At 46.8% G+C, this 16,290-nt stretch overlaps 2 protein-coding genes across 5 annotated transcripts in view; one reads left to right on the plus strand and one right to left on the minus strand.

Moving 5' to 3' along the window:
* The window catches only part of LOC106605875 (epithelial splicing regulatory protein 1), a 40,731-nt gene extending 34,909 nt beyond the window's left edge, over positions 1–5,822 (minus strand). For 3 of the 4 annotated variants that reach the window (XM_045719010.1, XM_045719009.1, XM_045719011.1), the window contains exons 1-8: positions 5,452–5,822; positions 5,109–5,237; positions 4,096–4,212; positions 3,297–3,408; positions 2,152–2,313; positions 1,999–2,053; positions 1,738–1,848; positions 1,489–1,621 (exon numbers count right to left, since the gene is read on the minus strand). In XM_045719010.1, the coding sequence (XP_045574966.1) occupies positions 1,489–1,621; positions 1,738–1,848; positions 1,999–2,053; positions 2,152–2,313; positions 3,297–3,408; positions 4,096–4,212; positions 5,109–5,237; positions 5,452–5,583 (951 nt within the window). In that variant the 5' untranslated portion in view covers positions 5,584–5,822. The remainder of the gene's footprint in view (positions 1–1,488; positions 1,622–1,737; positions 1,849–1,998; positions 2,054–2,151; positions 2,314–3,296; positions 3,409–4,095; positions 4,213–5,108; positions 5,238–5,451) is intronic. The other variant, XM_045719013.1, reaches the window with a different exon arrangement.
* An 886-nt stretch (positions 5,823–6,708) lies between these two features.
* LOC106605874 (protein virilizer homolog) overlaps positions 6,709–16,290 on the plus strand; it is a 30,411-nt gene continuing 20,829 nt past the window's right edge. Inside the window, 7 exon segments of the mRNA XM_045719014.1 lie at positions 6,709–6,813; positions 7,492–7,604; positions 11,380–11,466; positions 12,964–13,012; positions 13,123–13,285; positions 13,395–13,514; positions 13,712–13,957. Coding sequence (XP_045574970.1) covers positions 6,751–6,813; positions 7,492–7,604; positions 11,380–11,466; positions 12,964–13,012; positions 13,123–13,285; positions 13,395–13,514; positions 13,712–13,957 — 841 coding nt within the window. The 5' untranslated portion in view covers positions 6,709–6,750.

Here is a 16,290-nt window from a genome sequence, read left to right on the forward strand (position 1 = left end):
AGGTTACCTCTATGTATCGTTGGTTAGGGTTAGGGTTAGTAAAAGGTTGATAATAGGTTATTAACAGGTCACCTCTATGTATCGTTGGTTAGTGTTAGGGTTAGTAATAGGTTGATAATAGGTTATTAACAGGTCACCTCTATGTACCGTTGGTTAGGGTTAGTAAAAGGTTGATAAATGGTTATTAACAGGTTACCTCTATGTACCGTTGGTTAGGGTTAGTAATAGGTTGATAATAGGTTATTAACAGGTTACCTCTATGTACCTTTGGTTAGGGTTAGGAATAGGTTGATAATAGGTTACCTCTATGTATCGTCGGTTAGGGTTAGGGTTAGTAAAAGGTTGATAAATGTTATTAACAGGTTACCTCTATGTACCGTTGGTTAGGGTTAGTAATAGGTTGATAATAGGTTATTAACAGGTTACCTCTATGTACCGTTGGTTAGGGTTATGGTCAGTAATAGATTGATAATAGGTTATTAACAGGTCACCTCTATGTATCGTTGGTTAGGGTTAGGGTTAGTAAAAGGTTGATAATAGGTTATTAACAGGTCACCTCTATGTACCGTTGGTTAGGGTTAGTAAAAGGTTGATAAATGGTTATTAACAGGTTACCTCTATGTATCGTTGGTTAGGGTTAGGGTCAGTAATAGGTTATTAACAGGTTATGTCTATGTATCGTTGGTTAGGGTTAGGGTCAGTAATAGGTTATTAACAGGTTACCTCTATGTATCGTTGGTTAGGGTTAGGGTTAGTAATAGGTTGATAATAGGTTATTAACAGGTTACCTCTATGTATCGTTGGTTAGGGTTAGGGTCAGTAATAGGTTATTAACAGGTTACCTCTTTGTATCGTTGGTTAGGGTTAGGGTTAGTAATAGGTTGATAATAGGTTATTAACAGGTTACCTCTTTGTATCGTTGGTTAGGGTCAGTAATAGGTTATTAACAGGTTACCTCTTTGTATCGTTGGTTAGGGTTAGGGTTAGTAATAGGTTGATAATAGGTTATTAACAGGTTACCTCTATGTATCGTTGGTTAGGGTTAGGGTCAGTAATAGGTTATTAACAGGTCACCTCTATGTACCGTTGGTTAGGGTTAGGGTTAGTAATAGGTTGATAATAGGTTATTAACAGGTCACCTCTATGTATCGTTGGTTAGGGTTAGGGTTAGTAATAGGTTGATAATAGGTTATTAACAGGTTACCTCTTTGTATCATTGGTTAGGGTCAGTAATAGGTTATTAACAGGTTACCTCTATGTACCGTTGGTTAGGGTTAGTAATAGGTTGATAATAGGTTATTAACAGGTTACCTCGATGTACCGTTGGTTAGGGTTGGGTCAGTAATAGGTTGATAATAGGTTATTAACAGGTTACCTCTATGTATCGTTGGTTAGGGTTAGGGTCAGTAATAGGTTATTAACAGGTTACCTCTATGTACCGTTGGTTAGGGTTAGTAATAGGTTGATAATAGGTTATTAACAGACGACCTCTATGTATCTGTTGCCCATGTGGTGTTTGTGTCTCTGCAGGGCCATGTCTCTGTGCTCTTCACTGATGAAGCGGACCATAGCCTCTCCGTTCCTCCGACCCTGGGCGTTCAGACACAACGCAGCGCCACCTCTGGACAACACACAGCATTACAGCTATTAAAACAATTTCAATACACTACACACCATCATAACAGCAACGAGTCAAACACAACAGACAACACACCACTAGACACTGAACACACATACTTGGCAATGTTGAGTCCTCTGAAGAAGCGAGCGATGTCCTGGTCAGATGACTGCCACGGCAACCCCCTCGCTCTGATCACTGTGTTGTCACACACACGCTCCATCTTACTGCTACACACACACACACGTGCACACGGACACACACACACACACCAGTTAGCATCAAATCACTCACCCGCTCCATCCAACTATGTAAGAACACCAATAAATAGTATCATAACATCTACCTTACTGCTAATCTATCTTAACGAGTCTAGTTACCAAGTGCCGCTTTCAAACTTCTCAGTGACTCTCTCTGGGTTTGAGAATGTGTGACCTACAACAAACAGAAGACCAGAGCAGAAGTCAAAGATAAGCAACAACGACAACATTGTGAGAAAAGTCAGAGTTTGTGTAAGTTAGTGTGTCACTCACATAAGGGTTCCAATAGCAGGGCTAGGACGATGTTGGCCATGGTCTGGACCTGCAGTGCTGCTGTGACCGGTGACAACACGGCCGTTGGATCCAGGATGGCTGTTGGATCCAGGACGGCTGTTGGATCCAAGACGGCTACTGGCTCCACAGTTACATTGAGAGCTGATGAAACCGTGGTCAAGGAGAAAACTACAGGAGGAACAAGCAAGGTGTGTGTGTGCATGTGTGTTAGTCCTGCTTCCTGGTAGGTGTGTAGGGCTGGTCCTGTTGGCTCAACACACAGCATGTTCCTCTTGGAGATACAGTGAGACACGTCAATTGTGTCTCTATTTGCATTTCAAAACCTCTAGTCCCACAGCCAACACCCTGAGGCCTGCAGACACCTCCCCCGTGGGAGTGTGTTCACTTCAGTATCACACACACTCTCGTGCTCTCTCTCTCTCACAACCACGCACGCGCGTGTGCAAGCACACACACACACACACACACACACACACACACACACACACACACACACACACACACACACACACACACACACACACACACACACACACACACACACACATGCACTAGCAGCATGAACCCTGCTTCTGTAGTGTAGGTTCATGCTGCTAGTGCATGTGTGTGTGTGTGTGTGTGTGTGTGTGTGTGTGTGTGTGTGTGTGTGTGTGTGTGTGTGTGTGTGTGTGTGCTCGTGCGTGGTTGTAAAATGAACCAAGTGTCTTTGCTATGAGTGTCATTGCTATGAGTGTCATTGCTGTGAGTGTCATTGCTATGAGTGTCATTGTTGTGAGTGTCATTGCTGTGAGTGTCATTGTTGTGAGTGTCATTGCTGTGAGTGTCATTGCTGTGAGTGTAATTGCTGTGAGTGTCATTGCTATGAGTGTCATTGTTGTGAGTGTCATTGCTGTGAGTGTCATTGTTGTGAGTGTCATTGCTGTGAGTGTCATCGCTGTGAGTATCATCGTTGTGAGTGTCATCGCTGTGAGTGTCATCGCTATGAGTGTCATCGCTGTGAGTGTCATCGCTGTGAGTGTCATCGCTGTGAGTGTCATCGCTGTGAGTGTCATAGCTGTAAGTGTCATTGCTGTGAGTGTCATTGCTGTGAGTGTCATCGCTGTGTTTCTCAGTTGTAAGGATACATTCTGCCATTTTCTGCACCTCCAGGTTCTTGGTGTCTGCAGAGGGGAAGTGCTTCCTGAACTCTTTCCTCAGGTCAAAAAAGGAGTTGAAACATTCTGGCAGTGCCAGGTTCTGCAGAGGAAGACAACTGCAGATATTACGCACTGGGCACAGACGTCAATTCAACGTCTATTCCATGTTGGTTCAACGTAATTCTATTGAAATGACGTGGAAACAACGTTGATTCAACCAGTGTGTGCCCAGTGGGTAAAGTCCCATACATTAACCCAGGGGAACTGACTGTGGCATGTGCTTGGATCACCAGAGTTTGAGTCTTGCACGGACCAAATATACTGTAGTATGCCCCTTTAAAAACCTTCTGACCATATTATTATTGATTGAACAGTAGAGAGGAGGAAGAGAACATGTGCAGCCTACCATTGGCAGCTGTTAGGTGTTGGGTCGTATCAGGAGCTACGCTGTCTGTTTACTACCCTCATTTACATATTTACTCATGTCAATAAAGTTAGGTTCCCCATGGGTCTGTATATCATACTAGATGAGGAGAACGGTGTGTGTGTGTGTGTGTGTGTGTGTGTGTGTGTGTGTGTGTGTGTGTGTGTGTGTGTGTGTGTGTGTGTGCGTTCATGTTCAAACAAAGCCAAGACAATATGTCAAGACAACCTCCCATTTCAACATCATGTAGAGCAGGATCTTGCCAGAACAGCTGACAAAACACATTTCTTTATGGTTCTGTGAACACCAAATGCTTCTGCTGGAGGTAACTGTGCACCCCGCCCTGCCAGCCTGTACCCTTACCTTGCCCGCAGCTTCGGGGTGGAGAACCTGGCGAATGTGGAGCTGCCCGTCCGTACACACACACACTGACGTGCCCGTGCCCAAGCTGTTCACCTCATTGGTCAATCTCAGATGGAACTGTTTAAAACACAGGAAGAGATCAGCTACAATGTAAACTCTTTAAATCAAGATCAGATAATACATCTGTAATAAACAGTTACAGAACAACTCACTGGTAATATTGAAAATCCACTAACATTTTATTGGTTGAAAGTGTGATCATTATTCTGGTGATGATGAATAACAATGCAGCCATTTATAATCTCATTATTCAGCAAGCGCCAAAACGTTTACCACAGTATACAATTTCAACCAATGAGTTATAACTGTTTATTACTCACTAATAAACCACCTATTAATGCTGACTTTTTAAACTGAGTCTACCTTAATGGAAAGTATTACCATGAAGACAAAATATTTACAAAAACATCCAAATATAGGCTTACATCTTAATGCTTGTGATAAAGTCCCACTTGAATGGCTGGTTGTTACTTTCAAGTGGCTGGAAACGATTTGTGGGGTGATGTCATCACTGTTTGTGTGTGTATGTCTGTCTATTGTCTTTTGTCTATGTATGGTTTATATTTTTGGTTCAGATAACCACCCAGAGAACAAGCACTTTAATTGCTGCTAGTTGTTTAAGCCTCATTATGCAAATTGGGTGGTCATTTGCATTACTAAGCTCTAAAGATCCACACCTCATCACTCAATGGACTTTTACAACTGTCCCTCAGGTTGTCAAGTAAAATGCCATCAAATCTATAGGGATCGAAAACGATGATTAATTATTAGCCAATCATAATTAGATATCCCAGGATCAAGGCCTAAATAAACAATCAATTGTTATAAAACTCCAATCAATGCATCGGTGCCCCTGATTTCGAGTGAAGGATGAATGGATGACAAAGCAGAATCTGATGAGGTCAAAAATGTATTTCATAAAAAAATCACGAGACAACAGATATTGTCTGTACCAGGTTTAGCGCGTGCTCCAAGCCTGTGACTGTAGAGACAGACTCCTCGCTGTCTTCTCTCTCCCCCAGACAATCTTCTGCCAGGTCCGAGTGCTCAGGCCGTATTAACACCTCATTCACCTTTCCCAACTGGACCAGAGAGAAAACACACACACTTCAGTACATTTAAAATAACAACGTCATTATCAAATGTACATTTTCATAGGCTATAGGCATGTGTACACTTAAAAAACACACTTTAATATGGATAATGGAGTAGCCGATTTATGGCACACTTATGATCAGTTTTGTCATTAGACCTCATAAACAGAAGAAAGGTGGTCGTCTATATTTTAAAGATGACCTTTTTGTTCGTCAAGTCCACGAGCTGCCACACCAACTGCTCGAGCTCCGTCTCGTCCGAACCCAAGAGGTCTCCGCTCGCACCAGATGTGGTGGTGAACAACACCGCCAGGTAGTCTACCTGAGCCGTCATTTTCAAGATAAATACAAAGGGAAACTACTCTAATTACACCCAAAGTAATAGAAAATAACCTACAGCTACACCTCCAGAACAGTATAGAACCCAAAGAATCCAGCCACCCACACCCAGACACCTATGCGCAAAGGTGTGCTCAGCAACTCCAGATATTTTTAGTGTCTTCTTGATTGCTTGATAATCTATGCAAAATCTCCGGCACACCTCATCGCAGTGTAATGGCTGAATGTTCCCTTTTTTTGTGATGTACCTACCTGTGTGCGCTGCGGACCACGTGACCCAGGTAGCTACCTGCATGGGGCGTATTCATTACGCCGATTCTGTTACAATGCGCTTCTTAAACGGAAGCAAACGGGACGAAACGGAGAGGGACCTACCTGCATTTGTCCAATAGAAACTCGTGTTTCCTCTGTTTGCTTTCGTTTGGTTCTTAATAACCTGTAAACGGTTTCCGTAATGAATACACCCCTTCTCTTTCTGAGTGCTGTCCCTATTGGTGCTTTCAAACAGGGACGTGGCACGGCATCGCGACAAACCCACCGGCCCGACCAGAACAACATACATGAGAAGAACAACAATCTCATATACTAGCATACAAACTGATCATTGCCTAGTTTTTATCTCTATTCATGAGTAGACGAGTGCATAGGGTATTTCCAAATGCTACCCTTGGCATATAGACTGCAGTGGGAAATGTTATTGAAAACAATGTAATGTAACATAATGTTGTTTTCTGCATTTCTGCTACTGCTGAGAAAATATTGAGACCAGCCAATCGTGGCAAATCAGTGACACCATTACAATAAAGTTTATAAGGCCTATTTAAAAATAAACAGTGATGAAAAATATGTAGATCCATTGTTTTCATTTAGGCTATTGTAAAATACATATATCAAATATTCAAAGTCAGGCTATTGCCTGTTTTATTACGGCATCTTGTATAACTTATTATGAGAGTGCCATTGCCAGAAGCCTGAATAATATTGGATGAACTCTCCACTATGCACCGATTTCAGATCAGTTTGTATTTTTACTCATTAGAAACAAATTAGGTTTAAACTGATTCGGGGTCTGTCTTTACAGAACTCCTTGCCGTCGGGTTTTAGAACCCGGAAACCGTTGTGGCTAGATCCGGAAGTTTACCCCAAGTGAAAACAGAAAAACATGGCGGGGGATACTTTAACGGAGCTACTTTTTCTGGATACATTCAAACATCAGAGTGCAGAGGTAGCTAAATGTGTTAATACCACTTGCTATTTTATCCCAGGAGTGTACTTTGCTGAGATTCCAGTTAGCTAGCTAACTACGGCTTCGGATCCCCCGTTCCCCTAGGCTAATGCTAACACAGTGGCCACCATACATAATAACTAAATCGTCCTTCCAAACCAAGTGTGATGCATTGTTTCCTAGCAAGGTATTACGTTTTTAAGTAGGTTACGGGTTCTTATATTCAGTGGTCTCTTCTACAGTTGCAGCGGGGATAGGGATACGCGAAACTAGCTAGCCATAACGGACAACGGGACAGTCGGCAACGGCGTGTGCGCAGATTGTTTACCCGCTTGCTACTCACACAGCAAACGTGTACGTTTACTTGCTAGTTAGCGACTTGCACGGTTTACGTTACACAGACCGTTTTAAGACTGTTCATCTTTACAGATATAGCCTAGTTACTGTCTGCAGATGAATACACGAAATTCACAGTTGTGTAAGTCGCTCTGGATAAGAGCGTCTGCTAAATGATGTAAATGTCCCTTTTGTTTTTGTATGGCACAAACAAGTGCTGACTGTTTTTGTTGTGCTCATGGTCTAAATAAAAATCTAATCACATTTTATTTTTCACATACGCCGAATACAACGGATGTGGTAGGGCCTTACAGTGAAATTATTCAAATGTGTTCTGTCTAGCTGACCAATGTGGATGTGGTGCGGTTCCCGTGTGGGGTCCTGATCACAGAGGTGCGTGTCATTCCCCCTGGAATTAAAGCACACACCAGCCTGCCAGACAACCGGGCATTCGGGTAAGAAACCATCATTCAAGGTGTATAAGGGAGAGCTAAACAAATATATACAACTAGCTATGTGCATGTGACATCTGAGACTGGGATGAGGGGAACTTCAAGGGCCTCAGTCAATCATGCATAGGCACAAATATGTGCGTAAACCATGCGTGGGATCATTTCCACGCAAAGTGTGCGATTTATCAACATGAACATTTGCCATGACCGTGCTCACACAGTGCCAAGTGGTGGAATAATGGCTTGATCACACCTACAGCCTCATTGTGCAAAATGGAACGCAGCGTCATCTGGATATGTGTGCAACGAAATTCAACATTCACCTTCTGCTACCATTAATGTCAAACCGTCAACCATACAATTTCATGCATAAATTCAATAAATCCAATGTATGCACCACATAGAACACACTGTAGCGCAATTCTGCAAGGCAAATGCAGCATTCCGTTGGAAATGAATGTACTTCTAGTGTACCGAAACACAATGACGCTGTCGGTGTGATCGAGGCGTAAGGGAACTGTCAAGCGTAGAATGGGGGGAAATGTACTGCTCAAAAAAATAAAGGGAACACTTAAACAACACAATGTAACTCCAAGTCAATCACACTTCTGTGAAATCAAACTGTCCACTTAGGAAGCAACACTGATTGACAATACATTTCACATGCTGTTGTGCAAATGGAATAGACAACAGGTGGAAATTATAGGCAATTAGCAAGACACCCCCAATAAAGGAGTGGTTCTGCAGGTGGTGACCACAGACCACTTCTCAGTTCCTATGCTTCCTGGCTGATGTTTTGGTCACGTTTGAATGCTGGCGGTGCTTTCACTCTAGTGGTAGCATGAGACGGAGTCTACAACCCACACAAGTGGCTCAGGTAGTGCAGCTCATCCAGGATGGCACATCAATGCGAGCTGTGGCAAGAAGGTTTGCTGTGTCTGTCAGCGTAGTGTCCAGAGCATGGAGGCGCTACCAGGAGACCAGGCCAGTACATCAGGAGACGTGGAGGAGGCCGTAGGAGGGCAACAACCCAGCAGCAGGACCCCTACCTCCGCCTTTGTGCAAGGAGGAGCAGGAGGAGCACTGCCAGAGCCCTGCAAAATGACCTCCAGCAGGCCACAAATGTGCATGTGTCTGCTCAAACGGTCAGAAACAGACTCCATAAGGGCCCGACGTCCACAGGTGGGGGTTGTGCTTACAGCCCAACACCGTGCAGGACGTTTGGCATTTGCCAGAGAACACCAAGATTAGCAAATTCGCCACTGGCGCCCTGTGCTCTTCACAGATGAAAGCAGGTTCACACTGAGCACATGTGACAGACGTGACAGAGTCTGGAGACGCCGTGGAGAACGTTCTGCTGCCTGCAACATCCTCCAGCATGACCGGTTTGGCGGTGGGTCAGTCATGGTGTGGGGTGGCATTTCTTTGGGGGGCCGCACAGCCCTCCATGTGCTCGCCAGAGGTAGCCTGACTGCCATTAGGTACCGAGATGAGATCCTCAGACCCCTTGTGAGACCTTATGCTGGTGCGGTTGGCCCTGGGTTCCTCCTAATGCAAGACAATGCTAGACCTCATGTGGCTGGAGTGTGTCAGCAGTTCCTGCAAGAGGAAGGCATTGATGCTATGGACTGGTCCGCCCGTTCCCCAGACCTGAATCCAATTGAGCACATCTGGGACATCATGTCTCGCTCCATCCACCAACGCCACGTTGCACCACAGACTGTCCAGGAGTTGGCGGATGCTTTAGTCTAGGTCTGGGAGGAGATCCCTCAGGAGACCATCCGCCACCTCATCAGGAGCATGCCCAGGCGTTGTAGGGAGGTCATACAGGCACGTGGAGGCCACACGCACTACTGAGCCTCATTTTGACTTGTTTTAAGGACATTACATCAAAGTTGGATCAGCCTGTAGTGTGGTTTTCCACTTTAATTTTGAGTGTGACTCCAAATCCAGACCTCCATGGGTTGATAAATTGGATTTCCATTGATTATTTTTGTGTGATTTTGTTGTCCGCACATTCAACTATGTAAAGAAAAAAGTATTTAATAAGATTATTTCATTCATTCAGATCTAGGATGTGTTATTTTAGTGTTCCCTTTATTTTTTTGAGCAGTGTATATGTTGAAAATGTCTGAAATTGTGATGGAGTAATAATTCAATCATTTTTCCATGTCATTGTATTTCCATTGTGAATTCATGCAATATATCTTGACAGGCATATCATTTCACCACCAGTGCATTTGTTACTATAATCATTCACATAAAGTACTGTCATTTGTTAATTTTTTAGTTTAACCTTTATTTAACTAGGCAAGTCAGTTAAGACAAATCATTATTTACAATAGCGGCCTACCCCGGCCAAACCCAGACGATGCTGGGCCAATTGTGCGCCACCCTATGGGATGCCCAATCACGGCAGGATGTGATACAGCCTGGATTCGAACCAGGGACTGTAGTGATGCCTCTTGCTCTGAGATGCAGTGCCTTAGACCGCTGCGCCACTCGGGATCCCAAAGTTAGAGGCACGTGTGAAAGTGAAACCATTGTTGAAATATGATAAAAGACTTGAGATAATGGGAAATGAAATGAGAGGTTGATCAAATTTTACACATTTAACAGATGTTACTGCAGGTGTAGTGAAATGCTTGTGTTCGTTGCTCCAACAGTGTAGTATGATCTTGCTCAGAAAGTACCGATTGGTTTTGGGAAATTATATCTGATTAGCCAATCTTTTAGGATTTTTGTGAGGACTTAAGACTTACTTTAAAAAGGCAACCGCATGCCATTCCGGTGCACATCCAAGTGCTGTCCACCCTCAGGTTTTTGGCATCGGGAGCTTGCCGATCGGCATCTCACAGCTTCGATGAGACAGTGTTTTGGATGCAATCAAACTGTAACGTACAATTTCCTTACACCGTCACCCAACAGGCTGAAGTCAAGAGGGGTTTCTTTGCCATCAATGGGTTCCCAAATACGAATGGAGCAATAGACGGCACCCACATAGCCATAAAAGCACCATCCCAAAACGAGTTGAACTATGTGAACAGAAAAGGCTTCCCCTTAATGTGCAGGTGATCATTTATGTGATGGACAGAAGACACTGCTGAATGTGGTGGCCAATGAAGGCCTATACGCCTACAGGAAGGAGCTGTTGAGGATGGATGGCTTATTCCTGACTGTTGTCTACTCATTTGAAATAGATTTGCCATTGCTAAAGCAACTCATTGTCTTAATGGTTTTACTGGTCAAGCCACAACTGAGAGACAAATAAAACCTTTTGGTTGTACTCAGTCTCTGATACCAGCACCTCCTATTTTCTTAGCTTTCTTTGGTTGCAACATTGTATGTCCTGGTATGGTGTGGTATATTCCCCACGGGCTTTAAAGGGATGATTTTGACCATGTATGATTAATTGGGGGCGTTTCAAAATGCAAATAGCCAAGGTCGTGCACGAGCACTGAGGCTGAGAACATTTGGTATTTATCAACGATTATCTCCTACCGGTGTACGCATGAAGCTCGTAGGATTGGTAGAAAAAGTGTGATTTATCAATGTGTACCAACATTCTAAATTCCGTTCGTAAGAAGTATTTTATAGAAGTTTCTACGCAATATTGATAAATGAGGCCCCAGAGCTGTAATGTTCAGTTTGGCCTCATTCTCACCGGGGTAGTTGGGTGATTTGTGAGGTAATCGTAACCGGACAGATGGGATCTCTCATGTGGCTGAAAGGGGGGCTGAGTGGTGATGTCATATCCTGTTCCTGTCTGTGTTTCCAGGGAGACATCGCCTCATTCCTTCCAGCTGGAGCTTTTCTTCAACAACCTCACTAAACCCAGCAGCGCCTGCTTCCACAGACTGGGAAGGTCAGTAACACTTTGTACATTCTATTTGAATTGAATGTATTTGTGTAAAATACATATACAACAGAAATGTACAATGTGGACCCAGAGGATAGCACTTAAAAGTATTAATTTAAAGCACTTGTTTCCAAAGAGTGGTTCTCGAATATACCTCTACTACTCTCTGTCTGTATCCCTCTTTCTCTACCTCTCTCTCTGTCTGTATCCCTCTTTCTCTACCTCTCTCTCTGTCTGTATCCCTCTTTCTCTACCTCTGTCTCTCTCTGTCTGTATCTCTCTCTCTCTACTTCTGTCTCTCTCTGTATCCCTTTCTCTCTACCGCTTCCTCTGTCTGTATCCCTCTTCTGTATCCCTCTTCTCTACCTCTCTCTCTGTCTGTATCCCTCTCTCTCTACTTCTGTCTCTCTCTGTCTGTATCCCTCTTTCTCTACCTCTGTCTCTCTCTGTCTGTATCTCTCTCTCTCTACTTCTGTCTCTCTCTGTTTTCTCTGCTGTATCCCTCTTTCTCTACCTCTCTCTCGTGTCTGTATCCTTCTTTCTCTACCTCTCTCTCTGTCTGTATCCCTCTTTCTCCATCTCTCTCTCTCTGTCTGTATCCCTCTCTCTCCATCTCTCTCTCTCTGTCTGTATCCCTCTCTCCATCTCTCTCTCTCTCGTCTGTATCCCTCTCTCCATCTCTCTCTCTCTGTCTGTATTCCTCTCTCTCTATCTCTCTCTCTCTCTGTCTGTATTCCTCTCTCTCTACTCTCTCTCTCTCTGTCTGTATCCCTCTCTCTCTACCCCTTCCTCTCTCTGTCTGTATCCTCTCTCTTCCTCTGTTTCTCTCTGTCTGTATCCCTCTCTCATCTCTCTCTCTCTGTCTGTATCCCTCTCTCCATCTCTCTCTCTGCTGTCTGTATTCCTCTCTCTCCATCTCTCTCTCTCTTGTCTGTATCCCTCTCTCTCCATCTCTCTCTCTCTCTGTCTGTATCCCTCTCTCCATCTCCTCTCTCTCTGTCTGTATCTCTCTCTCCCTCTTTCTCTCTGTCTGTATCCCTCTCTCATCTCTCTCTCTCTGTCTGTATCCCTCTCTCCATCTCTCTCTCTCTGTCTGTATCCCTCTCTCTCTACCCCTTCCTCTCTCTGTCTGTATCTCTCTCTTCCTCTGTTTCTCTCTGTCTGTATCCCTCTCTCTCTACCTCTTCCTCTGTCTCTCTGTCGCTCCTGCCCTCCCAGTATCTGTCTATTTCTCTCTCCCGCCCCTCCCTTTTTTTCACTTCCCAGAATGTGTCTATAAAAGTATTTGAGAGCTCAAGTCTCACCTGTAGAACCTGTCAGGGCAGAGACCGATCTGTGACGACTGTCTTAGTCCTTGTTCACTCTGAGACGGGTCGCCAGAAACTTAGCCCTGTTGCTGCACCTGAACTTGCAGTACATCAGCCCCTCTACTGTAGCCTGCTCCACTACTAATGGAAATGTAATAATTCTGTCTCTCTTTCTCTCGCTGGCTCGTCCTTACAGTTTTGAATATGACGAAAACAAGTCCATCGTTTTCAGGCCCAATGGAAAGGTAAAGACTCCTCCCCCCTCTCTCTGTAGAAGGTCACTGTTCTCTCTACAGGTGAATGGTGTTGTGTGTGTCGCTGTGTGTTTGTAATGGTGTGTGTGTGTGTTGTGTAGGTGAACACAGATGGTCTGGTGCTGCGTGGATGGTACACCAGTCTGACGGTGGCGGTGTACGGTACAGCAGAAAGGTCACATGGTCACGACCGGGACTCTCCCCCACCTCCCCCTCCCCCACCCCCCCAACAACAGACTGGCCTCAAGAGGATCATCAAACAAGGTGGGTAAAGACTCATACTAGGGTTGCCAGGATACCACTATCACAATACTATCATATTTTCCATGGCAAAAAGGAAAACACAAGGTGGACTAAACTATGTGTGTCTCAGAGTGGGATAAGGAGGAGCAGCATAATGGCAGTCCTCCCAGACCAGCACCCAGAGGCCCCCGCACCCCTCCTGGACCGCCCCCACCAGATGATGATGATGAGGAGCCGGTCCCAGTGACCGGTAACACACACACACACACACTTCTCTGCGTCTCTATGTTCATCTCACAGGGACAGATTTCATACTGTATATTCAACTAGCTAACCTTGCCAAAAGAAACGTTTCCATGTATTTGTGCCAGCTTGTATCCGTGTATACCTGATGCCCTCTTTGGTTGCCGTGATAACCGACTGTGGTGTCCATGGTGACTGTCTCAGTTGGAGTGGCCAAGGCGGAGCCGACTGAAAGAGGGGAGGACTACCTGGAGCCCGTCTCACCTGAGCGCAGCTCACTGCCTGCAGACGAACCCTACTCAGACGCCGAGCCTGAGGAAGAGGGGGAGGAGGAAGAGGAGGAAGAGCCGGAAGAAGAGGACGATGCACGGACGGAGTGTAGCGCCCCTGAGGATGAGGAGGAGGAAGAGGAGGAGGATGAGGGTGAGGAGGAGGAAGAGATGGAGGAAGGTAGGGGGGCTCAGACAGTGTGTGTGTGCTCTGGCATGCTGCTCAGACCCCTCAACCCTACACCCTGCTCAGACCCCTCAACCCTAACCCTACACCCTGTTCAGACCCCTCAACCCTACACCCTGCTCAGACCCCTCAACCCTACACCCTGTTCAGACCCCTCAACCCTACACCCTGCTCAGACCCCTCAACCCTACACCCTGTTCAGACCCCTCAACCCTACACCCTGTTCAGACCACTCAACCCTACACCCTGTTCAGACCCCTCAACCCTACACCCTGTTCAGACCCCTCAACCCTACACCCTGTTCAGACCCCTCAACCCTACACCCTGTTCAGACCCCTCAACCCTACACCCTGTCCAGACCCCTCAACCCTAACCCCACCCTGCTCAGACCCCTCAACCCTAACCTACACCCTGCTCAGACCCCTCAACCCTAACCCTACACCCTGCTCAGACACCTCAACCCTAACCCTACACCCTGCTCAGACCCCTCAACCCTACACCCTGCTCAGACCCCTCAACCCTACACCCTGCTCAGACCCCTCAACCCTAACCCTACACCCTGCTCAGACCCCTCAACCCTACACCCTGTTCAGACCCCTCAACCCTACAACCTGCTCAGACCCCTCAACCCTACACCCTGTTCAGACCCCCTCAACCCTACACCCTGTTCAGACCCCTCAACCCTACACCCTGTTCAGACCCCTCAACCCTACACCCTGTTCAGACCCCTCAACCCTACACCCTGCTCAGACCCCTCAACCCTAGACCCTGCTCAGACCCCTCAACCCTAACCCACACCCTGTTCAGACCCCTCAACCCTACACCCTGTTCAGACCCCTCAACCCCTACACCCTGTTCAGACCCCTCAACCCTACACCCTGCTCAGACCCCTCAACCCCTACACCCTGCTCAGACCCCTCAACCCTAACCCTACACCCTGTTCAGACCCCTCAACCCTACACCCTGTTCAGACCCCTCAACCCTACACCCTGCTCAGACCCCTCAACCCTAACCCTACACCCTGTTCAGACCCCTCAACCCTACACCCTGCTCAGACCCCTCAACCCTACACCCTGCTCAGACCCCTCAACCCAACCCTACACTCTGTTCAGACCCCTCAACCCTACACCCTGTTCAGACCCCTCAACCCTACACCCTGCTCAGACCCCTCAACCCTACACCCTGTTCAGACCCCTCAACCCCTACACCCTGTTCAGACCCCTCAACCCTACACCCTGTTCAGACCCCTCAACCCTACACCCTGTTCAGACCCCTCAACCCTACACCCTGCTCAGACCCCCCCAACCCTACACCCTGTTCAGACCCCCTCAACCCTACACCCTGTTCAGACCCCTCAACCCTACACCCTGTTCAGACCCCTCAACCCTACACCCTGTTCAGACCCCTCAACCCTAACCCTGCTCAGACCCCTCAACCCAACCCTACACCCAGTTCAGACCCCTCAACCCTACACCCTGTTCAGACCCCTCAACCCTACACCCTGTTCAGACCCCTCAACCCTACACCCTGCTCAGACCCCTCAACCCACCCTACACCCTGTTCAGACCCCTCAACCCTACACCCTGCTCAGACCCCTCAACCCCTACACCCTGCTCAGACCCCTCAACCCTACACCCTGTTCAGACCCCTCAACCCTACACCCTGTTCAGACCCCTCAACCCTACACCCTGCTCAGACCCCTCAACCCTACACCCTGCTCAGACCCCTCAACCCTACACCCTGTTCAGACCCCCTCAACCCTAACCCTACACCCTGCTCAGACCCTCAACCCTACACCCTGTTCAGACCCCTCAACCCTACACCCTGCTCAGACCCCTCAACCCTACACCCTGTTCAGACCCCTCAACCCTACACCCTGTTCAGACCCCTCAACCCTAGACCCTGCTCAGACCCCTCAACCCTCCTACACCCTGTTCAGACCCCTCAACCCTACACCCTGCTCAGACCCCTCAACCCTACACCCTGTTCAGACCCCTCAACCCTACACCCTGTTCAGACCCCTCAACCCTACACCCTGCTCAGACCCCTCAACCCTACACACCCTGCTCAGACCCCTCAACCCTAACCCACACCCTGTTCAGACCCCTCAACCCCTACACCCTGTTCAGACCCCTCAACCCCTACACCCTGTTCAGACCCCTCAACCCAACTACACCCTGTTCAGACCCCTCAACCCCTACACCCTGTTCAGACCCCTCAACCCTAACCCAACACCCTGTTCAGACCCCTCAACCCTACACCCTGCTCAGACCCCTCAACCCCAACCCTGCTCAGTGCCATTCCAACCAGCCTAACCAGTTGTAATC

The sequence above is a fragment of the Salmo salar genome, chromosome ssa05 (genome assembly GCF_905237065.1).
Source record: "Salmo salar chromosome ssa05, Ssal_v3.1, whole genome shotgun sequence".
Lineage (NCBI taxonomy): Eukaryota > Metazoa > Chordata > Actinopteri > Salmoniformes > Salmonidae > Salmo > Salmo salar.